Source organism: Enhydra lutris, unplaced genomic scaffold, assembly GCF_002288905.1.
Source record: "Enhydra lutris kenyoni isolate GAN:26980312 unplaced genomic scaffold, ASM228890v2 scaffoldscaffold150, whole genome shotgun sequence".
Lineage (NCBI taxonomy): Eukaryota > Metazoa > Chordata > Mammalia > Carnivora > Mustelidae > Enhydra > Enhydra lutris.
The window spans coordinates 80289-107625 of NW_019154234.1; the positions used below are offsets into that span (position 1 = coordinate 80289).

The 27337-nt window shown below is 37.7% G+C and overlaps 1 protein-coding gene across 3 annotated transcripts in view; it reads right to left on the reverse strand.

The window, feature by feature from the left end:
• LOC111140073 (MAGE family member D1) overlaps window positions 1-27337 on the reverse strand; it is a 55542-nt gene that overhangs the window by 9942 nt on the left and 18263 nt on the right. For 2 of the 3 annotated variants that reach the window (XR_002640124.1, XM_022492458.1), the window contains exon 2: window positions 26804-26917. Coding sequence is in view for 2 of the 3 variants with exons in the window: in XM_022492458.1 (XP_022348166.1) it covers window positions 26804-26894 (91 nt within the window). In the remaining variant the exon portion in view is untranslated. Of the gene's footprint in view, window positions 1-6831; window positions 7041-26803; window positions 26918-27337 lie in introns of all 3 variants that reach the window. The other variant, XM_022492457.1, reaches the window with a different exon arrangement.

Here is a 27337-nt window from a genome sequence, read left to right on the forward strand (position 1 = left end):
GTGTCAATGTGACATGTATTTTATTGGTATCTCTCCTGTGGTTTTAATTTACATTTCTGAGGCATGTAGTGAAACACACATTCATGATTAATGGACCTATTAGATTTTTTTGTAAAGTAATTGTGCAAGTCTTTTTATCTTTTTGTCTTATTTTTAGGACTCTTTCTACAGTCCTACAGATGCTTATTGAAAACCCTTGGGGTTAGATATACTTCAATTATTTTTTTCATGTTTTAGTAAGGGAATACTGTGTTACATACTGTATACTACATAACAGTTCAAGCTGCACAAGCCTTTATGAAGGCCAGATATTTACTTTTTCACATTCCCTTAGCAGCCAAGAGAATGTGATCTAGGATTTACCAGTGTGGCAAGGTCCTAAAAACTACCCTAAGGTTCAATGATTCACTAGAAGGACTCACAGAACTCAGAAAAGGTGTTAAAGTCATGGTTATTTTTTATTACAGCAAAAGCATACTGATTTTAAATCAACAAAACCAAAAGATGCAGAGGAAAGACTCCAGGAGAAACTAGGCATATGCTTCTGGTTGTCTTCTCTCAGTGTAGTTGTATGGCCAGTGCTTAAATCTCCCGGCAAGTTAGGTGGCAACCTGGGAAGTTTGCCTGGGCTGGGATTTTACTGAGGGTCAGTCAGGTAGGCACTGGACACTCGTGTGGCTGACCTTAGTTACTCAGCCTCCAGCCTGTGCAGAGGTACCACAAGGCCACAGGCCCACTGTATATGTAATATATAATACCAAAAGGGCCAAGGCCTACTATAAATCACACTGTTAACATAAACCATCTAGTATGGCCCAAAGTTCCAAGTAAACAAAAAGACACTCTACTCAGGCTGAATATTCTAAGGGCTTAGAGATTATCCCCCAGGAGCTTGTTAAGAATCAGACCTATCTTTGGAATATACACTTTTTTAAAAAAAAAATCATAGGGTTTACAGACCCCACACATCTGTGGAGTCAATTCTACTACAATCCATTTCTAGGAGCAGCTTTGGTAGCAGGACTAACGGCAGCATGTAGTATCCAGTGTTCATTGGTGGCAGTAATGGTAGCCAACAAGCTAACACTTAGCTAACACAACCAGCATGATTTTTGAAAAAAACAAATTTTATTAATTCTACTTTAAAAATGTTTAACTTTTTATTCTGAAATAACTATAGATACATAGGCAATTGCAAAGATAGTACAGAGAAATCCTATGTACCTCTTCAGCCACTTCCCCCAATGGGCACAGTTATGAAACTATCATGCAATATCAAAACCAAGAAACTGACACTGGTATGATATATGTGTATCGTTCTACCACATATGGAGGTTTCTACAGTAATCACCATAGCAACCAATATACAGAATTATAACATCCCCACAGATTTCCCTGTACACTCAAATTCATCATCCTTCCCTCCGCTATCCCTAACCCTTAGCAGCCATTAATGTGTTTTCCAACTTCATAACTTCAACACTTCAAAAGGTTATAAAATGGAATCCTATGTCACATTATGACTTTTTTTTTCACTCAGCATAATACCCGTGAAATACAACCAATTTGTTACGTGTATGTATTAATGGTTTGTTCCTTTTCATTGCTTAGTACTATTCCATGGTCTAGTTGTGCCACAGTTCGTTTAACAATTCACCCACTGAAGGACATCTGGGTAGTTTCCGGTTTGGGGCTATTATGAAAAACGCTGCTATAAACATTTGTGTACAGTTTTTCTTTTTTCTGTGACCATAAGTTCTCATTTCTCTGGGATAAATGCCCAGGACTGCAATTGCTGGGTAGTATAATAAGAACATGTTAGTTTTATAAGAAACTGCCAAACTTTCCCAGAGTGGTTTTATCATTTTACATTCGCACCAGCAATGTATGAGTGATCCATTTTCTCCAAATCCTTGCCAGCAACTTGTTGTACTTTTTTAGCTACTCTCATAAATATGAACTAATAACATTTGCATTTCCCTAATATCTAATGATGTTGAACATTTTTAACATGTACTTATTTGCCATCCATATATCCTCTTTGGTAAAATGTTTCTTCATATCTTTTGCCCATTTTCTAATTGGTTTCTTTTTCTCTTTTTCATTTCTCTTTCTTGCCTTCCAATAAGCTAAACTTTTTTCTAGAACTCCACTATTCTGTTTGTATCCCTCTAAAATTCATATATTGAAATCCTAACCTCCCCATAGGTGATAGTATTAGGAGGTGGGCCTTTGGGAGGTATTGAGGTTGTGAGAGTAGAGTTCTCATGAAAGAGATTAGTGCCTTAGAGGATCCAGAGATAGTTTTTTAATCCCTCCCACCATATGAGGACACAGCGAGAAGAGGCCAGGAAAAGAGGGCTATGAATAGAGCCCTCACCAAATGTAACCATGCTGGTGCCCTGATCTTTGGCTTCTCAGACTTGAGTACTGTAATAAATAAATTTCTGTTGTTTATAAGCTACCTAGTCTGTGGTACTTCATTACAGGAGCCCAAATGGACTAAGATAAAGTCTATTTTATCTATAATGTTTTTGAGCATATAACTTTAAACAGACTTTTATAGTGATTGCTATAGGTATCACGTTATATATATTATCATATTATATATTATCATATCATATATGTATGTATGTACATATATGTGTGTGTGTCTACACACACACATTTTATTTTTGTTTTTTAATGATTTTATTTGTCAGAGAGAGACTGAGAGAGAGAGAAAGAGCACAAGCAGGGGGAGCAGCAGGAAGAGGGAGAAGCAGGCTCCCGCTCCCCCAGCAAGGAGCCTGATGTGGGACTCAATCCCAGGACCCTGGGATTATGACCTGAGAGAAAGGCAGGCACTTAACTGATTGAGCCACCCAGGTAATTGAGCCACCCAGGTATCCTGACATTCATATATTTTAAGGTTTTACTGATCTTGTCCTGACTGGAAGAAATCTGGGTGCCTAGTTGCATATTCATTCATTTATTTATTTATTAAATTTATTTCTTGCAATTCTGGAGGCTAAGAAGTCTGAGATCAACACACCACTCATGTAACATTTTGTCCGTTTAGTGAAGTATAGAAACCTTACCTCTGTTTCCATGCTTTTACCATTATTTATATTACATTTATCTTAAATATCTCCTCTTCATACATTGAGAACTACAGACACTGTTCTAATTATGGCTTCAATCATGAAGCATAATTTAAAGAACTCAAGAGGAAAAGGAAAGTATATTATGTTTACCCATATTTTATTCTTTTTGTTGCCCTTTCTTCCTGATGGTCCAAAACCCTTTATCATTTCGTTTCTTTTTCAAGAACTTTCTCCAGGCATTCTTTTAGGATAAGAAGGCTGGTAACAAATTCTCTTAGTTTCCCTTGTCTTGAAAATGTCTCAATTTCCTCTATATATTACTAAAGAATATTTTCATTGAATGTATAATTTTTGGTTGACAGTTTCACACTCAGTGCCCTTGAAAAATACTGCAGCCTCCATGCTTTCGAATGAGATAACTACTGTCATCAATTTGGTGTTCTCCTACAGGCAAAGTATCATTTCTCTCTCTGCTGGCTTTCAAGATTTTTAATTTCTGTCTTTAGCTTTCACAAGTTTGAAAATGATGTGCTTTGATATGAATTTATTTGGCAGTATCTTTTTTGGAGTTTACGCAGCTTCTTGATTCTATGGGATTATGCTTTTTTCCAAATTTGGGAAATTTTCAGCTACTTTTCTAATCCTTCTTTCTCTCTTCTTCTGTGACTGTGAGGACACCTATGTTATTTTGTAACAGTCCAACAAGGGCCTGAGGCTCTGTTTTTGTTTCACACTCTTATTTTTTTCTCTGTTGGTCTGACTGGATAATTTCTATTGTTCCATCTTAGAGTTCATGGATTTATTCTTCTGTCATTATTCTCCTGTTGAAGTCATTTATTGAGTTTTTTTTAAAGTTCATTTATTAGTTTTCAGTTTTCAATTTCCTTTTAATTCTTCTTTATATCTTCTATTTCTTTGAGAGATTTTCTTTCTTTTTTTAAAAGATTTTATTTATTTGTCAGAGAAAGAAAGAGCGAGAGAGACTGATAAAAAGAACACGAGCAGGGCAGAGGGAGACGGAAAAGCAGACTCCTCACTGGGCAGGGAGCCCAATGCGGACTCGATCCCAGCACACTGGGATCATGACCTGAGCTGAAGGCAGACGCTTAACCGACTGAGCCACCCAGGCGCCCCTCTTTGGAAGATTTTGTTTCTTTTTTGAGACTTTCTGTTTTTCCATTTGTTCTTTTTTTTTTTTTTTTAAGATTTTATTCATTTGACAAAGAGAGCGAGAGAGCACAAACAAGGGGAACAGTAGAGGGAAAAGGAGAAGCAGGTTCCCTGCCACGCAGGGAGCCTGATCTGAGGCTCGATCCCAGGATCCTGGGATCATGACCTGAGCCAAAGGCAGATGCTTAACCATTTGAGCCACCCAAGTGCCCCTTTCCATTTTTTCTAAGAATGCTCACAACTGCTCTTTGAAACATGCTTATGATGTCTATTTAAAAATTGTTGTTAGATGATTCTAATATCTGTGTCATCTTGGTGTTGGTGTGTGTTAACTGTCTTTTCTCATTCAAGCTGTAATTAACATAGTTCTTGATATAACTAGTTATTTTCAACTGAATCCCAGATATTTTACATAGTATGTTATGAGGATGTGAATCTTATTTAAATCTTCTGTTTTATCACATGTGAGTGAGTCTACATTCCCACTCAGCCTTCAGTGATACCTGACAGAGAGGGGCTCCTTTTTATTGATGGCTAAGTGAGAGTTCCAGCTCCATATTAAGGTTTTACTGGTATCAGCCTGACTGGGAGGGACCTGGGTACCTAATTACACAGTAAATGTGTTATCATTTTTAGTGCTGGGTGGTGATAAAAATCCCACTTGTCTACTACACCTCCTTTTGACATGACTTCGTTGGTTAGAGGGAGATGCATCTCATTATCCTCTTTAGGGATGGAGATCCAGGCTCCCCACATGCCTTCTGACATTGTGGGGACTGGGCTATTCCCACTCCCCATTTGCCCTTCCCTGACACTCTGTCAGGAGATTAACGACCTCATTACAGCCCGTCAAGGGTGGAAGTACAGGGTCTCTAGCTGGCTTTTTCTGGTAGGTGTAGGGCCACAGTCTCCCCTCTGGCATTTAGCTAGACTAGGGCAGTTATTGTCTAAAAAATAATTTCTGTCTTGCAATGCTGTCTTTGTCTTTTATATATGGAAAGAACAGAGTTATGTTGGGGCTTTTTATTTTTTGGTCTATGTCCTTTGTTGTTTCCAGTTTATAAGCTTCTCCAGCATCTGGTCTGGGATATATAAGGCCAAAAGAAAACCCAGGGAACTCACCACCATGTCATTCCTTGGGATCCAAATTCCCTAGAAGGTGTGTCATCTTATCTCTAACTTTCAAGGTCTTCTCATGTTTGGTTTATATACAATGCCTAGGGATCAATAGGGAAGTGTATTACACCATTTACCTCTTCCTGCTGGAAGCGGAAATCCTCAATTCTAATGCTTTTTAAAAATGTAAAACTATTGGAATTTCTAATGTATGGCCATACTGTAAGAAAAATAATTTGAGCTCTTATAATATATACAGCACTTATTTTGTTGTTTTAGATGATTTGCTAAAATATCAAGAATAATTTTGGGTAATAATCTCAATAAGTAACATCCTTTTCTTTTTCCTGAAATGACTTTACCATTTTACCACTTAGAATGTTTGTTGCTTTTTTTTTTAAAGATTTTATTTATTTATTTGACAGACAGAGATCACAGGTAGGCAGAGAGGCAGGCAGAGAGAGGAAGGGAAGCAGGCTCCCTGCTGAGCAGAGAACCCGATGCGGGGCTCGATCCCAGGACCCTGGGATCATGACCTGGGCCGAAGGCAGAGGCTTTAACCCACTGAGCCACCCAGGCGCCCCGAATGTTTGTTGCTTTTTTACAAGTAGTTTTAAAAACCATATTTAGTAGTTTCTCTCCTATTTTACTTATTCATAATATTCCCTATGCCTTATTCACAAATGTAATCCACCACCTATGCCTGCTGAGTCTACAATTTTAAGTACATCTTAACTGCATTCTATTCTATCATCTTACTGTTAGAAGGGAGCATGAAGAGAGGGAGAAATGGAGAAAGAAAAACTGAAAAGGTAGAGAAGAGGAATAGGTGGAAGAAGGAAAGAAGAAAGAAGAAAACAGGGATCAGAGAACGAATGAATGAAAATAGTTGCCTCTCTCTGAGGGCATCATATACCACTCATATACATGGGGAATATTCTGCTGCTCCTATCATATGATGGGGCCTATTCATCTCTGTGAGGCTGTCTTTGCTAATATATTTTTATACTTTTGTGATATACCCTGAGCTGAGAAAAACTATGTGAGGAGGCCTAAAGCTCAAAATCCCTATAGACACCACAAAACCATTTCTATTTTATAGTCTTCAGCTATCTTAGCCTTACCCAGGAAGTGAGGCAAAAGGTCACATTGCTAGAGGATCTCACAAACCAACCTGGGGCTTCTTCCCATCCCTGAAATACAGGGCCTAGGTTTCTCTAGTTTTCAGGTACCCACAACATCTACTGACTCTTTGCTTCTTGTCTGCTTTTCTTCTCAACACAATCAACGTGAAGCTGGAGGTACAGACTTGAAAAGAAGTGCTAAAAACAAAAGGCTAAACAAACAAAAAATCAGTGACTTTTCTTGGACTCGACAGAGAAATGAGGTTTAAAACAAACCACCATCCTGAAATCTTGAAGAATAGGCAAATCCAGAATCATAAATGAGATATACTTACCCGAAACCAAAGCCACTAAAGCTATAAACTTGTAGGAACACTTAACTGATAATTTTGACAAGTTGCTGGAGGCTGAGTGTGGACTACAGTGAAAGTGAGAAACTCCCAGGAGTGGTAGTCTTGGGGGGAGGCACACTTTCATGGGCTTTACTTCCAGGAATCTCACCAGGTTGTCAGAGTGCAGATCCAAGAAAGACACCCTTGTAGCCCTGGCAGGAAGAGGGGAAGAGTCCTTGTGAATATCCTAATGAAATATGCCCAGAACCTTCTCCACAACAAAAGCCTACTCCTCAGGAGGAAAGACTACCAGAGCCTTGTTCCAGAACCATGGTGGAAGGACATCCTGCTCACTCCAACTCCCTCTAGTTTTCCTATCTCACCTAAGGCAGGGACACAGAGAAGGGGACTACACAAGAAGAAATACCTGCAAAGGTCACAGGCGCACTAAAACTCTGACATTTAACTGGAATATTACAAAACACTCCCTTTTCTCCCATACCATACCACCCCAGCAGCAAGGCTCCAATATATTAACAATGGGTTATAACAGAATGAACTGTAAGACAGACTAAGGAAGAGAACTTAAGGAAGCCTAAAGTCAAAAGAGGAAACAAAATCTAGGATGCTAGAAGAATATGGAGCCTCTGACATCTAATACTGAAGGAAACTTTAAACAAAGCCTACTCCTGACAAGATTAACACATATCTTCACACTAGAGACCAATCTATCTCACTTCCTATTACCTAATATATCATGTCCAGCTTTCAAAAAAAAATTAGAAGGCACACCAAAAAGCAAAAAGAAAAAGTCTGAAGAGACAAAGGAAGCATAAGACTCAAATATGAAAGAGTGTTGGACTTATCAAACAAGGAATTCAACACACTGTAATTAATACATTAAAGGATCTAATGAAAAAAGCCAACAACACGCAAAGGATAGATGTGGGTAAAGTAAGCAGAATGATGGAAATGCTAAGAAAAAAATCAAAAGGAAATGCTAGAAAAAAATCATAACAACTGAAGAATGCCTTTGGTGGATTCATCAGTAGACTGGACACAGCTGAGGAAAGCTAGAAGGTAGATTAAGAGATACCAAACTGAAAAGTAAATAGGAAAAACAATTTTAAAAAACCCAGAACACTGGGATGCCTGGGTGGCTCAGTCGGTTAAGCCACTGCCTTTGACTCAGGTCATGATCCCAGGGTCCTGGGATTGAGTCCTGCATCAGGCTCCTTGCTCAGCAGGGAGCCTGCTTCTCTCTCTGCCTCTGCCTGTCACTCTGCCACTTGTGCTCTCTCTCTCTCTCTGACAAATAAAAAAATAAATAAATAAAATCTTAAAAAAAAAAACAAACAGAACATTTAAGAATTGTGGGACAATTTCAAAAGATGAAATATATGCATTACCGGAACACAGAGAGAGAATGAAGCGAAGAAATATTGCAAATAATAATGGCTAAGAATTTTCCAAAATTAATGAAGACAACAAATCACAGATCCAGAAAGCTTAAAGAACATCAAACGGGGAAATACTAAAAGATTTACACTGAGGCACATACTTTTCAAACTGTAGAAGATCAAAGACAAAGAGAAAATCCTGAAAGAAGCTAGAAGAAAAAAGTATCTTACTTATAATGAAATATGGATAAGAACTACTGAAGGCTTCTCATCAGAAACCACACAAGCAAGTAGAGTGTGGAGGAAAATATTTAAAACATTAAAGAAAAAAACCCACTGACCTATATTTCTGTATCTAGCAAAGTATCCTTTAAAAGTGAAGGAGAGGGGCGCCTGGGTGGCTCAGAGGGTTAAGCCTCTGCCTTCGGCTCAGGTCATGGTCTTAGGGTCCTGGGATGAAGCCCCCGCATTGGGATCTCTGCTCAGCAGGGAGCCTGTTTCCCCCTCTCTCTCTGCCTGCCTCTCTGCCTACTTGTGATCTCTCTCTGTGTGTCAAATAAATAAAATCTTTAAAAAAAATAAAAGTGAAGGAGAAATACTTTCTCAGACAAACAAAAACTGAAGGAATTCATCACCAGTAGATCTATCCTATAAGAACATGTTAAAAGATTATCTTGGAGAAGGAAAACAATATAGGGCAGAAACTTGGAACTACATAAAGACAGGAGCATTGGAGAAGGAATAAATGAAGTTTTCCTTTAAAGAGGAAATCAAAACTGCAATTATAGATATTTTGGGATGCTTTAGTCAAAGGAAATTTATGGAAAACATTTCTCCATCATTGTGTGCAATACATAAGAGAAACATTTCAAACATAAACATATATCCAGGATAAAAATAAAAGGATGGAATAAGTTATGGCACACAATAAACAAATGATATATTAATATCAGACATAGTACTTAAAGGTAAAACATTATTTTAGATGAAAAGTTCACTGCATAATATAAAAATCATAATTTAACAGATATACAAGAAGAAATAAAACCAAAATCATAGTGGAGTGAATGATAGAATAATCATATGAAATAATGGGTCCTTTTTGAAACTTCTACATAGATGCTATACATTGAGACCCAAACATAAAATATTAGGATGCTTCCTACTGGATATGTACCCCCAAAATACAAAAATACTAATTCAAAGAGATATATGCATCCCTATGCTTATTACAACGTATTTACAGAAGTCAAATTATGGAAGCAGCCCAGGTGCCCCTTGATAGAGGAATGGATAAAGAAGATGTGGTGTATATATACAATGGAATATTATTCACCCATAACAAGAATGAATGGAGCTAAAGAGTATAAGGCTAAGCAAAGTCAGTCAGAGGAAGGTAATACCCTATGAATTCACTCCTATGTGTAATTTAAGAAACAAACCCAACAAGTAAAGGGAAAAGTGAGAGAGAGAGAAAAACAAACCAAGAAACAGACTCAACTACAGAGAGCAAACTGATGGTTACCAGAGAGGAGGTGGGGGGGGGGATGGGTGAAATAGATGATGAGGATTAAAGAACACAAGCATCACGAAGAGCACTGAGTAATGTATAGAATTGTTGAATCATTAAATTGTATATCTGAAACTAATATTATACTGTATGTTAACTATACTGGAAATTTAAAAAGTAAAAAAATAAAAAAAATTATGGTGCCTCAAAATGAGCACTATAGAATTCTTAAAATCCTTCCATGTTTTTGGATGGAAGCTAACTTGATTTTACCTCCTGTATTTCTATCTGTGTAAGAATTTTTAAAGAAATTTAAGTATGCCTGCTAGATGCTATGCATTGTGGTAAGTGCTGGGGAAACAATAATGAGCAAAAACACATGTATTACCTCTTTTCAAGGACTACTGTATCTCAGTCAAATGTAAACAAAACTGAGTCCAGTTAGACTTGCAGAATTTTGAGATACTTTATGGAGTTTTTTATGCCAATTTTCAGCATGAGAGCAGGCAAAATGACATTTCAAATGATCTTGGCATAAACTTAAATAGGTTGCATCTTCCTTCACACTGACCAATTCCCTATTCCCTTCCAATTAATACCTCACTCCCATCTCCACAGCAATTAATATTCCATTAATAAGGAGAAGATTATCAGAAGAGACAAGAGTAACCCTGCAAGGAGAACCTCATGCAGTCTGAGGGTGTTTGTTTGATATCTCATCAGATAATCTTACCATATGGGCTTTTGGTATCTTGTGGCTTAGAGACCCTCTGTCATTTGGACTGGAAAATTCACAAGTATATCTGAATGTTCTTAGATACCTGGGATAAGATTCAGCTCCAAAGGTGTCCTCAATGTTCACCATCAGTATAAAACTTATAAACCTCCTAATTTGAGAATCATGAAGCATTAACAACTATAACGGATACAGAGCTGAAGTTAAGTCATCACATACTTCAGCTTATGGCATGTTCTGGCTTCATTTTATGAAACAAGGATCATGTGAAAAACACTGGAAAAATGGCCCATAACAACTCCAATATCACACCTCTCCATGCACAATGATAATATACTGCATCTGCAACTGTTTTAGAACATAATGTTACTTAACAATTATTCTGACATTATAACATTTTCCAAGATATTAAAAAGCCTTTGTAAACTTCTTTATAATTATATACTATCCCATTATATAAATGTACCTACTCAACTAATTAACAAAGGGTGTTGTTTCCATTTATTTTTGTCCATTAGATTATCATTGCGGTGATTTTTCCACACAAAGCTCTCTGTATATCTCCAATTATTTCCTTAGGGTATATTATTAGAAATGGAATTACTAGGTCAAAGAGGCATGAACTATTTTAAGGCTGTTATTCAATATCCAAATGCTTTCCAGAAAGTTTTATCAACACTAGCAATGCAGAAGAGTCCTCATGTGCCCTTGATCATATTCAGTATTTGCTTTAAAAATATCTTTTCTGGCTTGATAGACAAGATATTTAATTGATTTACATTGTATTTATGATTAATGAAGACAGCACTTAATTAAATAAATTAAATTAAATAGTTAATATATAATTAACTAATTAACTAAGAGAACACACTTTTCAGTGTTTTTTAGTCATTTAATTAATTTAGTTATTTAATTAAGTCATTTAATTTTGTTTCTGATTTCTTGATCTAGGAAAACACGCAAATTATTACTTTCTTTTCTACCATCATTTCCTCCATTTTAAAAAAAATACTAGGGGTGTCCTTACTCATTCAAAAGCCAAGTAAATACTCATTTTTAAGGAAAGTAATTCAGAAATGCATACTTAGGCACCTAAAATAATCCATACCTTCTTAGTAATTTATTTATTAAGACTTTGTTCTTAGGGAGAAATTATACAAATCTAAATTATTCTGATGTTTAAACAATGACAGAAGCCTATTTTTATTACAGCATGAAGAAAACACAATACCAATTTAGCAGGCCATTGAATGTGACTTTTAAAGTTGCCTCAGAATTTTAGTTAAAGCCACATAGCTTAAAAAAAAAAAGATACCAAGTATCTCCCTATTCTAAAGGGAGCCACCAAGGAGTTCTGAACACATTCCTACAGGACTTACGCAGAATAGCAGAGTAGTCACCCTACTGATACTTATTCTATTCCTTCACTGACCAAAGGTACTTAAAGACTAGAAAAAATTAGACAAGAATTCAGTGTTGTAAGTCTTTGGTTTGGGAAAGAGTGCTTTCCCTCCTTTGTCAAAGCCATGGGAGCAGCAATCCAAAGAATCACTTATAGAGATCGGGGAGCCTGCGTGGGATAAGAACAGAGGGATGTATTTTATCACATTTTAGATATTTAATAGTTTCTCCCTAGATTCAAATTTCTGATGACTACTCAGGTTTGTTGCTCCTAAAGGCTTTTCTACATTGACTACATTCCTATAGCTTCACTTCACTATGTATTCAACTATACCGAACTAACATTTGAACTCTGGCTGAAAGACCCATGATCACTACATTCATAGGGTTTATCTCTACTGATGAATTTTCTGATGTTAGCAAAATCTGAAGCCCGGCTAAAGGCTCTTTAATGTGCTTTATACATGTTTTCTCACTATCATAACTTTTTTGGTGACCTATAATCTCTGAAATTGAAATTGGATAAAGCAAGCTAAGATCCTATGACCCACACCATGGGCTGCCTGCCCTATGTATGGGTTCATCCTCATGAACAACAGTGTCTGAGATTAGAGCACAATTATTCTAACATTTACTGTAGTCTTGTTTCCAATCCTGTATCTATCCCAAGCCTTAAACATCTATCCTTTGAAGGGAAGTAAATCTGCCTCTTTAACGTAACTTTATACTCATAAGTTTCTTAAGTTTGAAGTCATGAAGATATACTCTTGGAATATGTGGTCATATTCTCTGTGATCTAAAGATCTTCTTTAGGGGCACCTGGGTGGCTCAGTGGGTTAAGCCTCTGCCTTCGGCTCAGGTCATGATCTCGGGGTCCGGGGATCGAGCCCCGCATAGGGCTCTCTGCGCAGCAGGGAGCCTGCTTCCCTTCCTCTCTCTCTGCCTGCCTCTCTGCCTACTTGTGATCTCTCTCTGTCAAATAAATAAATAAAATCTTAAAAAAAATAAAGATCTTCTTTAAACCCCTGATTTTGAATATGTTTCTTGTTTTGTTCAGACTCCTCCTTCTCACCTTAATAATAAAAATTTTAGAAGTACAACTGTCACATATCTGATACTTGGCAGTACTGAGGAAACTAACAAGCTCAAAGGAGAAGAGAGGAGAAGAAAAAAGGAAGAAGCAAAGGAAGAGAAAAAGGAAAAGGAAAAGGAAAGGACTAACAAGTCTCCACCATACAGCTTCCTATAAGGCAAGTCAGGGACTGGATTTACCCTCCAACCTGGCAAAAACACTAAAAAAAGGTGGGGGGGACAAACATATGAAATCATTATTTCTAAGACATCAGACATCAGGCTGTGAAAAAATAGTGATCCCTGAGAGATGGTCATGGTGGCGGCGACGGGGAATGAGGTGAGCCTCTACAATTTGGAAGAGTTTCTAGTTCATGGTGCAATGAAGGAGAATGCAGTCGGAGCCCAGAGGATTTCCTTCGCTGAGTTAACAGAGATGAGATCAGAAAGAACAAGGTGGTTAGAGTTCAGAGAACAAGAATACCAAAAAGTAGAGAGCTGCACTTAAGGAGAATTCTGAAGAATTTTGGAAGATTGTCATAAACTATCCAGCAGAATATTGATCAGTTAAATGCATGTAAGTAAATTACCCAAAGCTGGGGAAAGAACCACCTGAAAAGATTAGAGGGTACAAATGTCAAAAGCTCACACAGGTCTGGGGATAATGCCTGTTCCCACCTATTCCTACCATCCAGAGCAGAAAAACTCGTAATTCATGAGGCATGGGGTGTTCAGATGGGCCTCGCTTCACTAGTCTGGGATAATTAGCTTTATGCAAAACACTGCTGTTGTCCTGCCTAAAATCTTAAAAGCAAGACTCAAGAAAGATTTAACTCCTTCGAAATAACTGCATCCCATAAAAACCTCAAGAAGATGTATAATACAAAAATATCTAGCACCAACAGGCAAAAAATTTACCAAAATTTCACAAAAATGTAAAGTTCAAAGGTAAAGTTCATAATGCCTAGCATTCAAAAAACAAACAAAAAACAAAACCAGGCATGCAAGGAAGCAGAAAAACGTGAGGGCAAAAGAAATCAATCAATCCAAATCGACCCACAACTTACAAAGATGTTATATTTAGCAGACAAGCTAATTTAAAAAGGTACTATAATTGGGGTGTCTGTGTGGCTCAGCTGATTTAAGCATGTGACTCTTGATTTTAGTTCAGGTCATGATCTCAGGGTGGTGAGAATGAGTCCCACCTCAGGCTCCAGCACCTGCTTAAGATACTCTCTTCTCCCTCTGCCCCTCCCTCCACCCCCATGAGAGTTCTCTGTCTCTCTCTCTAAAAAAAGTACTATAACTATATTCCTTATGTGCAAAAAGCTAGAAAAATAGTCATGTTAAGTAGAGAAATGAGACATTTTTAATAAGGTACAAGTCATATCTAGTAATAAAAACCATAATATTTGAAATGAAATATTCACTGGATGGAATTAATTAGTGAATACGTTAGTGAACTTGAAGACACAACAGAAACAAATATTCTAAATGAAATAAAAATAAAATACATTTTAAAAATAAAAAGAGTACAGGAGTGCCTTTGTTCATGCCATTTCCTCTTCTGGGAACACTCTTCCCCCATCCCAACCATCCATCCATCCTTCAACCAATTCATTCTGAATCTGCCTTCTGGTCTCAATTCAATTGTCACTTCCCTCCTTTGTTGGCCTTCCAGAGTAGGTCAAACCCTCATTAAATCTATTCGCAGAACCATGCACTTAGCTTCCACAACACTTATTACAGTGTCAACCTCACAAATATTTGGGTCTGTGATTAATGTCTGTCTTTAATTGCAAGACAGTAAGCTCCATGAGGGCAGAGAAAACATGTCTATTTTTATCTCCAGAATCTCAAACTATGCCAGTCTTATAGTGCCCCTTGTACATTGAATCCTACCTGTATCTGTTACCTCTGGGATTTTTTTTTTACATTGCACACCTTATTTATTTATTTTTTTAATTAACATATAATGTATTATTTGCTTCAGGGGTACAGGTACCCTCTCTCCCATATCCACAACCATTCTCCTTCTCTCTTAGCTATATCCTACCTAACATCCCTTCTTTCTTACTAAATAAACCTTGACTTTTATTATAGGTGACAACATTCTTAGCTGTAAACTTACACTTCCCAGACACCCTTGTAGATAGTGGTGGCCATGTGTCAGTTCTGTCCTATGAATGTAAGTGGAAATTGTTGGGTAAGGTTTTTGGGAAAGTGCTGTATAAAGCAAACTAATTCTACTGACAAGGTATTTTGTCCTCTCCTCTTCCTTATCTTCCTACCTGAAGCAGACATGATGAATAAAATTGTATAGGGCATCCTGCAACCATGAGGCACCTGAAAGATGGGAGCCCCATGCTAATGGTCATGAAACAAAAAAAAATATATATGTCTGGGGTCTGAGACACTGAAGAAATCATGCAGGACTTCAACCCGCTGGATTTTAGATAAATAAAGACATCTCCTAATCATTTTAAACAACTCATTTTCAGATTTGTCACACACATACTTTTCCCACTCCTCAATGACACTCGAAACTGCAATTTTCCCATCATATGCTTTATTCAACAACCTCACTCAGACATTCGTGATATCCACACTCCAAATTATCATAACACTTTCTACACTCCCCCTTATCACACATACTCACCACGTCTCTCTGCTCCTAAAAGTGGATACACTTCTCATTTCCCCCCGGCATTACATATACATACAAACACTAACCGTATCACTTCTACTACGAATCTATCTTCTACTATAGCTTAAACTTTCCTCATTCCACCTACTGTCTACTTCCTCCTATGATTACTTGAAATACCCATCCACATTTTTACACATAATAATACCACTGTTTCATTGTGTCCTTTACCATTATCTCTCCCTCCTCACTTTCTCACATAACTACACACACACACACACACACACACACACACACACAATTCTCATCTTCCACAGTATGACATACATCATGTCCATAACTACCATTATCACATATATTCTGATCTTGTCCTATCACTATCATTCACACTGAACCTCCTTCATTTTCAGTGATTTCAGACCATTCTCCCCCATTATTCACTGTCCCCAATGTCATGATTATCACATACCTTGCTTGTTCATATCACTCCCACTATCCTACTGTCACTCAATACTCTCCCCAGCTCTGCATCAAACACGTGGCCCAGATCATCCAATTTTACACATGATGCCCATCCCCTGAAATCCCATTTTCTTTTTTCCCTTCCCTTCTCTTCTCCGCACCCATACCCACACACTTTCCCAATATGAAGATATTACATGCACCCAGATAATACAGAGAAATTTCTCACCTGAAGCTTCATTTAAAGCTCTAGTAAATAGAGGAACGTATCATGCTCAGAAGGTATAAAGGTACAATATTTAATGTTCCCACTTGGTAAATAGTTGTGAATGGATTCCTTTTGGTATATTTGCCTTTAAGAAGCATTTCTTCATGTTTTAGTATAGCATTTAGATGAGGTTTTTAAATACTTCACTGATGTGTCCGTTTTTAATTATGATCTATGCAGTTAAGCTCTTTGCACTATACTTAAGACTTCCCAAAACATCCTAATAGCTTTTCTTGTTACAGCAAAACTGTGATATTTTTGGTCCTGCAGAGACAGACAGCTTCAAGCAAATGGCAGCAATACTGAATATATCACTGAGCTGTGTTAGACGGAACACTTAATCTTTACTTCTCATGTTTCCATGTGGAAGGACTTCAAGTAGACTAACACTCTTGCTTTTCTGCCCACAGGAGAATGAATGAGTTATAAGACATATGTTTGAAAGACATACCTGTGTGTGCTTGGCTCATGCCCTTGCTCTCTGCTTTTCTCCCAGGGATTTGTATGCCTATGGAGAACATGCATTCTGACTAGCTCCTTGCCATTCAATAAGGGGCCTACTTTTGGCCTGGAGTCTCTTGGTTTTTCAGCTGGGGTCCAGCATTAGGAAGTTCACACTAAAACTGCCTTCTCCAACCATCTGTATCAGTAATGAAGATGATATTTTGATCTCCATCTATCTGATTCCTGAATTTATATTTCAACTGGTCTGAACCTAGGCAGGGAAGACAAAGTGTTATTTATTAGTCTCTTAAAATTCCCACACCTTTGAAATCATGAAAATTCTTTACTGGCTTTGTTGTTTGAACACAGGTAAGTTTTTAAGTGAGGTTTGTTTTTGATTAGAACTCAAGACAAATACTTGGCAGCAACTAAGAATAGGTCTAAACAAGGAAACTGTATGTCACCACCCCTAAACTCCCAATTCCTCTAGATTAGGGAGTCCAGAATCTGAAGGAGTAGAGTTACCATTGTACAGTAAGTACTACTTAATCAGGGTAGTGGGGAGCAGATACCAACCGGATTGATCTTCCTTGGCTATACTGTTAAGTCTTAGGATGGCAAAACCAAAAGAGCTCTGTCATGGAATGGGGTGGCAAACCTTTATATGGAATATTAGAAAGGGGTTCGGCCATTCATCCAGATTTACGGAAGCCTTATTAAAGGAAGATCAGTGTGAACCATTCCTTATAGGGTAAAAAAACCTTTTAATAAAAAACTAGAATTTAGTCTGATAGGATGCTCTTGTTAAAAACAAGTTCTCTAAAAATTTGGATCCAACAGTCATTTTAGTTCTCATTCTTTTTGCTAGTTAGCTTCATGCCAGCTTTGGAGCCCCTGCATAGAAACTTAAATACTGTGTTTGTCTGCTCTCATTAAAAGACCACCATTTCAGAGAACAATTTGTGTCCAAGGTGACTAGGCCCAAATATTGAAATTTTCAGTTCTACCCTGGAACAATCAGTGTTGTGAAGGAATGCCAACTGTTATCTGGAAATACAGCAGTGTAAGGATTAGAATTCATATGTGACCACTTTTGCAGAGGAACACTTTTCATACTTACACATAGTTGGTGTTCTAGAGGTACTGACTCAAATGTGCCTTTTCCAATCTACATTGAGGCTAATAAAGTGACCACTCATAAAAGCAAAAATACAAACAAAATTACATCTCAGCAGTCAAAGAGAAATAAAACAAAACTGTTGGATAAAATATGTGAAAACCTGACCAAAGAGTAATAAGTACAACTAAGAAAAGTCAAGCTCAGCACATACTTACCAAAAATTTTCTGGAAGTTCAAAGCTTTAAAACGTTCCAATTAAATAATAAAATGAAAAATGATGGGTCACTAATGAGCTCTAAGTTACCGGACTAGAAATTTATAGAAATTTATACACAGCACTTTAATAATAATAATAATAATAATTACAATTATTATAAAGTAATAGAGTCAATGAAGGACAAGATACTTAGGATCATACCATGTGAATATGGATGGATAGATAGGGGAGTTAAAGGAGAAAAGAGACATGGGCAGGAGAGGCCACATTAAATAAATGACAGAAGAAAAAGGGCCCTCTGAATTCCAGACAAGACTGACTTACCTATCCATTCACCCATCCATTTATTAATTTATGCTTCTACAAGTCATTTAATCAATACATCTAATAAGGATCTATTATGTATCTGGCACTTTTCTAGGGACTTAAGATATATCAGTGAACAAAACAGACAAAAATCCCTGCCTTCATGGAGCTTCCATTCTAAGACACACTTAAGCATACCCCGATCAAAATTTCTGAATTCAAATAATAAAGAAAATATCCTAGAAGCTTACAGATAAAGAAAAAATTACCTACAATAAAAAAAAATAAATTAGATAGACATAGGACTTTCATCCTAACACCAAACTTCATGACGTCATTTGCTAATTTTCCCAGAAATGGCTTTATTAAATTTTCAGGGAAGGTGAAGTCAGTCTTCGGCCCAGAACCCGTTTTCTTGGAAGACTAACAAGGGCAAATCACCCATTCCTCATGCAACTAGGATTTGTGCTTGCTTTTCATTTTTTTTTCAAAATTAAACAGAATGCTGTTTATAGTATCACCTGTAACGTACAGGTGATAAAACTATAAGAAAACCAGGGGGATTATTAATACAATGGCCAGTGTAGTGCTATCTCTAGGTGGAGACAGACAGGAGTGTGACCAGAAGGGCACATGGGGAGGTGGGCACTAAGGTACCACCAATGTTCTCTTACTTGTCCTGGCTAGTGGGTTTACTGATATTACTTTATTTATATTATTTTAAATGTAAATAGCAATTCATTTAACAAATAATAAGTGCCTATCATGTATAAGGCATAATTATAACTCAGGCACTGGAGACACAGAAATTAGATAAAAATCACTGTCCTTATGGAGCTTGCAAATTATAAAAAGAAATAATAAAAATTTCTAGAGCCTAAATATGAACTGAAGGAGTCTACCAAGTGTCCAGCACAACAGACGCCATCACGAAATTTCGGAAATCAGTGATAAAGTGGAAATTCTAAAAGCTTCCAGGAATCAGGAGTAGAAATAGTCCAGATTGAAGCAGAAGAAAAGGCCCTAGGATGGGGATTTCCAGAAAAAAAATTTTTTGGATACTCTGACTTACTTGGGAACATGCAGAAAAAAATCAGACATGAGAGATCTGATGGAAAGGATAGGAATATATTAAAAAATGGAGGGGAAAAGCAATTATTATCTCTAGAAATGACAAAAAGGTATACAAGAGAAATGTAATCACAATTAACTACTTGTCTCTTTAGTAGTTTGCCCAATGTGAATAAACATCATTAACCAAAATATATGCTATAACTATATTAAAAGGAAGGAGAAGAAAAATGGTAGAGAGTTTAATTTTTATCTACTATAAAAGGGCAATCAACAGCTAATATCTGAAATAATGCAATATACAGGCGTATTTTGTTTTGTTGCACTTCACTTTATAAAGCTTCATAGATAGCTACATTTTTAAAAAAGATTTTATTTATTTATTTGGGATAGAGATAGCAAGAGCGAGTGAGCAAGAGAGAGAGAGAGCGGGGAGAGGGGCAGAGGGACAGAGGGAGAAGGAGAAGCAGGCTCTCCAGTGAGCAGGGAGCCCAATGTGGGGCTCCATCCCTGGACTCTGAGATCATGACCTGAGCCAAAAACAAACACTTAACCAACTGAGCCATCCAGGTGCCCCAGATTGTTGCATCTTTTTTTTTTTTTTTTTTAACAAATTGAAGATTTGTCGCAGCTCTGCATCGAGCAAATCTATTGGTACCAATTTTCCAACAGCATTTGCTCACTTTGTGTCTCTGTGCTACATTTTGGTAATTCTCACAGTATTTCAAATTTTTTTAGTATTATCATATTTGTTATGGTGATCTGTGATCAGTGATTACAACTCACTGAAAGCTCAGACGATATGATGGTCATCATTTTTTAGCAATAAAGTATTTTTCAATTAAGGGCTGTATGGTGCTTTTTTAGACATAATGTTATTGTACACTTAAGGGACTACAGTATAGTGTAAACACAAATTTTACATGCAAAACCAAAAAAATTCATTTGACTTGCTTTATTGCAATATTCACTTTTGCAGTTGTCTGGAACTGAACACAGAGTATCTCCAAGCTATGCCAGTATAGCCATATTATTTAGCATTATTGAGATAAAAACCAAAAGAAATAGCCAATGTATTTCAAAGCAGGCTACTTCAGGTATTTGAGCCTGGTGGGTGGGAAAGGTGAAGGTAAACAATACTATTTTTTGTTACTATTTGGTTTTTAAGCCATATATAGGTCTTACTATAATAAATAATATATATATGTTATTATAATATATATATAATAAAAATACAAAATAAAATATATTTTAGTTATGACCAGAGCCATTTAATTATAAAAGAAAGGGATGTGCTGAGACCTGGGAATTGCTGAAATTAATATGGCCAACAGAATAGATCAAAAGAGGTAGGGTACATGTAAATGTAGAAACTGAGGGGCCCCCAATGTTTGCTTTTTATTCTTTTGCAACTCTTTCATAAGGGGGTGCTCCAAATTGCTCTTAAATTATTAAAGAGGAGTTTTACACTTGAGAAGTGACTTCCAGAGGACTTGGTAGCCCCAGTCTTACAGGTAGCGTATGACTGGGAATTTGGGGTCCAAATCAGTCAGGAACCAGGGAACCTAGAGACTAAAAACAGGAAAGGGAAGATTTATTCTGGGAAAGAAGCTTGGACCACCACAAGAGGGCATAACTAGAATGTAATAGTTCCTCTGGTCCCCCTCCTACTTTTCCAGCAGCTCTTTCTCAGCTTGCTTTTGCCCTCCCTTAAAATGCTTGTTTCAGGGATTCTGCCCTGCTCTCCTGCGCTCGCCTTTTATTCCCTCACTCCATACACTCCCCTGGAGCAGTCCCATTCATACCTTAAAACCACCACCTCTATGCTTAATGACTTCCAAATCTATCTATAATCTTACTTGCTTAATGGCAGCTTAATCAATTCCTGACTATCTACTGGATAATTCCTCTTGGACACTTTGAAGGTGCTTGAGACTTTGCATGTTCAATACGGAACTCATCACCCCCCCCCCGCCACACTTCCCCCTGCCAAATCCGCTCCCCAGCTCCCCATTCTAAGCTACGCAGCTCATGGAATGGCTTTTTTTTTTTTTAAGGATTTATTTGAGAGAGAGAGCGAACACAGTAGTGGGGGAAGGAGGGGCAGAGGGAGAGGGAGAAGCAGACTCCCCATGGTCAGGGAGCCTAATGCAGGGCTCAATCCCGGAAACCTGGGATCATGACCTGAACTGAAGGCAGATGATTAACAGACTGAGCCACCCAGGCACCCCCACCATGGGATGGCTTTTACATCTCAACCACCTATGGCAGAAAGAAAATGGAGGATCACACTAGATTTCTTCTTCTCCATTGGCTCTCACCCCCCGCCCCATATTCAGTCAGTGACTGAGTTCTTAATTTCTCACATGTATGTATTCTCATTTCCTTCCCATTGCCTTAACTCGGGCTTCAACAGCTCTACTCTTCTGTAATAGCCTCTGAATTGGTCTTCCTGTGCCCAGTTCTGCTTTTCCAGTCTATCCATTATATTCTCATTGACTACATAGTTCTAAAATGCAAATCTGGGGACGCCTGGGTGGCTCAGTTGGTTAAGCCGCTGCCTTTGGCTCAGGTCATGATCCCAGGGTCCTGGGATCGAGTCCTACATCAGGCTCCTTGTTCAGTGGGGAGCCTGCTTCTCTCTCTGCCTCTGCCTGCCTCTCTGCCTGCTTGTGTTCTCCCTCCCTCTCTCTCTCTCTCTGACAAATAAATAAATAAAATCTTTTAAAAAAATAAAATAAAATAAAATAAAAATAAAATGCAAATCTGATCCTGTTAATCCTGTGATTAAAATCTCCAAATATCTCCCCACTGTTATTTGTATAGCACTCAAGGCTCTCCCTGATCTAACCAGTCTCCTTTTCATCACACCCTCTCTCACTCCCTATGTTCCAACTATACTTAGCTTCTTAAACATACCATAAACATACTGTAAACACAGAATTATTTCATATGATGTATCTTTGCTCATACCACCACTGCTTGGAATGACTGACCCTCTGCTATTCCTCAGCCCCAGCAGTTAACACTGGTAACATCTATACACCTTTCATTATTTAACTTAAGCATTAATTTCTTTCTGTAACCCTCTCCCACCCACTGAAATTAACTATTTTCTCCTTTGTGTCTCTAATGTACTCTATATGTATTTTTTTTGTCAAACATGTGTAAGAGACTGCTGTGTATATTTGTTTATATGTCTCTTCTACTAGTATTAGCTCCTTTGGGAGCAAAAAAGCGTGTCTTACTCACATCTCTCCTCAAAGTATCTATCACAGTGCCTGGTATAGAGAAGATGTTTAACAAATGTTTCTGAATGACTGAGTCATCATGAGGATATAATATATGAGGCCAGTCTGACACCAAACTCACATCTATAGCAGACATTAGTTATCATCCCCAATATTGTTTCCCTGGACCTCAGACTCGTTCTCAAGACAGCATACTATGAAAACCTATTTCAATCAGTTGGAATTGGCATGACATATACAATTTATTTCTCCTAGAGCATGGGCTGCCACGAAGATGTGCCTCAATAATTATCAGAGTTGATCTAAGAGAATTAATATGGGATTAGGCAGAGTATCTCCTAAACAACATTTGCAACAGTATGACTACAGCAATGGCACATGTAACAAAGGAATGTTGTAGCAAAAATCAACATTGCGAGATAAATTCTGTTCATGTGCATCCAGCACTGCCCATTGGAGAGACATCTTGTTATCAGAGAAGACAAAATCCCATATATTGACATTCTGATTTATACTTCAGTTTTGTCAATTCATTCAGAAAATATTCATCTCTAAGGATCAGAAATCTGGCAACAAGCAAAGTGCTATACCTGAAAGACCAGGTAACAGGCCTATCACACTTGGAGAAACAATGGATCAACTTATCACCTTCATTTCTTCTGCATCCAGACCCCCTGGAAAAGTACAGTAAAGACTAAAAAAACCTTTTTCTCAAATGAAAAACAACCTACCGGAGCATTTTTTCCAAATCCCAAAAATCTCACTCTAATATCACTCACACTGATTTCTGAGTGCTAGAAAACTGAATATTCCTGTGGCAATTTCAAGTAGCAGTTCCTCTGAATACTGGGTAACAAACAAGCAACCTTTATACCCACCCAAGGAGAAAATCATAGCATATACCCTAGTTTCTTTATTCCTTATGGACTAGATTCTGTTTATTTTGGCTCATCTAGTTATAATTCTTAAAATGACCTGGTTCTGTTTCTAAAGCTCCCAGGACATCTGTCTGTCTTCCATTCCTACTCAGTCTTTTTTAGAATTGGACAGCTCTCCCTTACTTCCTGATGATGAAGCTGTCCTAGTTAATCTCAGAGTCTGTGCTCTCTACACTACACCAAACTGCCTAAATCATGAGAAGTGGTTACAGGATGGACATTTGAGAACAGAATTTTGTTATGAGTGAAATCTTCTAAGATTAGAGGTAATCCCTATTCAAAGGGAGTTAGAGAAACTTACTCCATTTTATGGACCCCAATGTGGAATTTCTGGGACCATCTACCAGATTCCAAAACTGACTTAAGGCTTCCAAAACTCACTGCACTGAAGAGTGAATTCCAATTTCTGGAATTAGTTCCTTAATGATGAATAAAGGCTAACACATCTCTGAAAATATACACATCGCCATTAGAAACCCCTAACAATTAAATTATGTAGGATTCAAATCCTGGCTCTTCCAGTGATAGCTATGTGACCTTAGGAAAATTCTTCCATCTCATTTCTCCAGTTTCTTCACATGTAAAACAAGGATAAGAATTCCTATATCAAATGCTTGTTGCAAGAGCTAAATGATTAAACAAACTACATAAAGTTCTTACACTGCTTGGCACATGGTAGGTGTATAATTATATGGAACAAGTGTATTTTAATCAACTTTTATTATGAATCTTTTTTTTTTCATTTCTACCACGATCTGATTTTCTCACAAAGACCTTCCCACATCATTACATCAGTAAGATACCTGTACTGTCTAATGCTGAATACAATTACACTTCAAATTGAAGGCCATTTCAGAATGCATGGGTGGCTCAAGTCATGATCGCAGAGTCCAGAGATGGAGTCCTGCATCAGGCTATCTGATCAATGGGGATTCTGCTTCTCTCTCTGCCTCTCCCCCTGTTTGTATTCTCATTCTCTCTCTAATAAATAAATAAAATCTTTCAAATAAAACTGAAGGCCTTTCTACATTCACTGTACCTGAAAGATTCTTCTCCACTATGGACCCACCAAAGACTAAATCCTGCTGAAAGCATACTCACATTTTTTATAAACATAGAAGATCCCGCCCTTATGAATTACTTGACGATAGATAAAACAGCCTCTAAATGAAGGCTTATTCATTACAGGTACAGTTTCCTCCACAATGAATTGACAGATGATAAACAAGGATCTCCTTCTATCTCCATTTTAAGTTTTCTGATGTTCCATAAGGACTGATTATCACCAAAATCCCTTCCCCACATTTATTACACACCATAAGGTTTCTTTGCACTGTCAATTCTTTCATGCTTAGCAAGGTTTGAGCTGGATCTGCAAGTCTTCCCACAGGCATTGCAAACAGAGTTCTCCTCCCCTACGAACCCTCTTACATTAAAAAAAAAAAAAAGTCTGGGAGTGCCTGAGTGGTTCAGTTGGTTAAATGTCTGCCTTCAACTCAGGTCACGATCCTAGGGTCCTGGGATCAAGCCCTGCTTCAGGCTCCCTGCTCAGCAGAGAGCCTGCTTCTCTCTCTCCTTTTGCTGCTCCCCCTGCTTGTTCTCTCCCCCCACCCCCTCTCGGTCAAATAAATAAATAAAATCTTTAAAAAAAAAGTAAAAATTTAAAAAAAATTTTAAGTCTGAGCTTGTCCTCAAGTCTTTCCCATAGTCAAAACATTCAAAGAGTTTCTCTCTGCATTTTCATATAATTGAAAAAGCTTGATTACCCACTGTAATTTCTCTCACACTGGGAAAGTTTTCCAGTGAAAACTTCTGGAAAGAAATCTCTGGTGTTGAAAGAGAATTAAATTCGGCCTGAGGCCTCTTCATGTTTTCATAGCCATAGGAATTAATAAATTCTCAGGTGTGAATCCTCAGATGTCAAATAAGCTCAGCATCATGACAAAAAATTTCTATATTCATTACCTTCACAGGGTTTCTCTCTACTATGAGTACTCTGAGGCATCGACCTTGAACACCAACAAAAGGCTTTTAGACATTAATCATACATGTAGGGCTTCTCCCCATTGGAAATTTTCTAGTGTCTCACAAATTCTAAAACCTTCGCAGAGTTACGGTCCTATAAACTATACCTCTGTTACCCAGTTACTCCATCCCTGGGCAATGGACATTAAGGAGGGCACGTGATGTAATGAGCATGGGTACTATATAAGACTGATGAATCACTGAACTCTACCTCTGAAACTAATAATACATTATATGTTAATTAATTGAACTTAAATAAAAAAATAAATTGAAAAAAATAAACCACCATACCTCTCTGCTCTTTCTCCTAAAGGTTTTCCTCATACAAAAACATCTAGCTCGGTCTTTCCTCAATGTACTTACAGTCTGTCTCTTTGGAAGGATTATATATTGTAAGTGGCAGTACTGTGCCTACAACAGATTTCTGCAGAGAAGGGAGTATGTTATGTTAGATCCTTCCCTGCCAAGCTTTCTTGCAGCCTATGTCATCACATGCCAAGTCTTCTCCACAGCAGAGACTATGATGAATTGGCCCTGAATTCTGGATCTCTAACATTCTTTAGAATTCTGACTTTTTCTGAAATTTCCCTCTTTGAAGTAGATACTATTCTCAGTCAAAATCTTATCAACTAAATGATAGACCCAAATACAGAAACAGGCAAAGAACATGAGTGAACCATTCACAAAAAGAAATGCAAACAGATAATAAATACATGAAATAGTCCACCTAGAAAAAAAAAAAAGTGAACATTTTTTTGCCCCTACAGTTGCAACAAGAATGATAACACTACTATAATTATTTAGTAAGCCTGTACCAAGCACAAACACTTCACCAAAGTATATTACCTATATTTCACATGAAAACCTTGAGAGATAGGTATTATTATTCAAATAATATAGATGAAGAAACTGAAGCCAGAGAGGAGAAATGATTCACCCAATATTTTAGAGTTAATAAGTAAGGGAACTGAGTGTCGATTCAAGTGTGTCTGGCTCCAAAGCTCCTGTGTTTTTCACCATGTCAAGGTGCCCTGCAGGCATTCACCAACCAAAATTCCAAAATTTTCTTAACACTATTTAACAAAACTATAAATTCTCAAGCTCCTACCTGTCTCATTCTCCCGTCTTCGCTCACCTAAGAGAATTTCTTCCTGGATCCCTTTGTCCTTAGCTCCTTCTAAATTCAGTTGGGAGTGCATTTTGGTCTTTCGAGTGGACTATCCTGCAGTTAAAAAAAAAATAAAACTTTGTGGTTAAATCTGGGATACTGACTGTCCCTAAATTCAGTTCTGAAAGGCCAAGGGTAGGTGGTAGAAGAGGGTCTCGTATTTATTAGGATGTCTTGGAAACAGGCATCAATCTTCTGAAAGAGGCACAGAAATACATGTGTTCCTCAGAGGGTGCAGACCTTTTATCCCTTGAGGGATAAAAACTTGGTAAGAGAAACACAATGCAACATTTACCCTCCTCCTAGAAGAAAGCTGTCCCATATTCCAGGAACAAAAAACAACGGAATCCAAAGGATGCAGTGCATTGGACTGGTTAAGCACACAGGCTTTAGGACTGGACAAAGCTGGGCTCGAAACCAGTATTACTGGGGCGCCTGGGTGGCTCAATGGGTTAAGCCTCTGCCTTCGGCCCT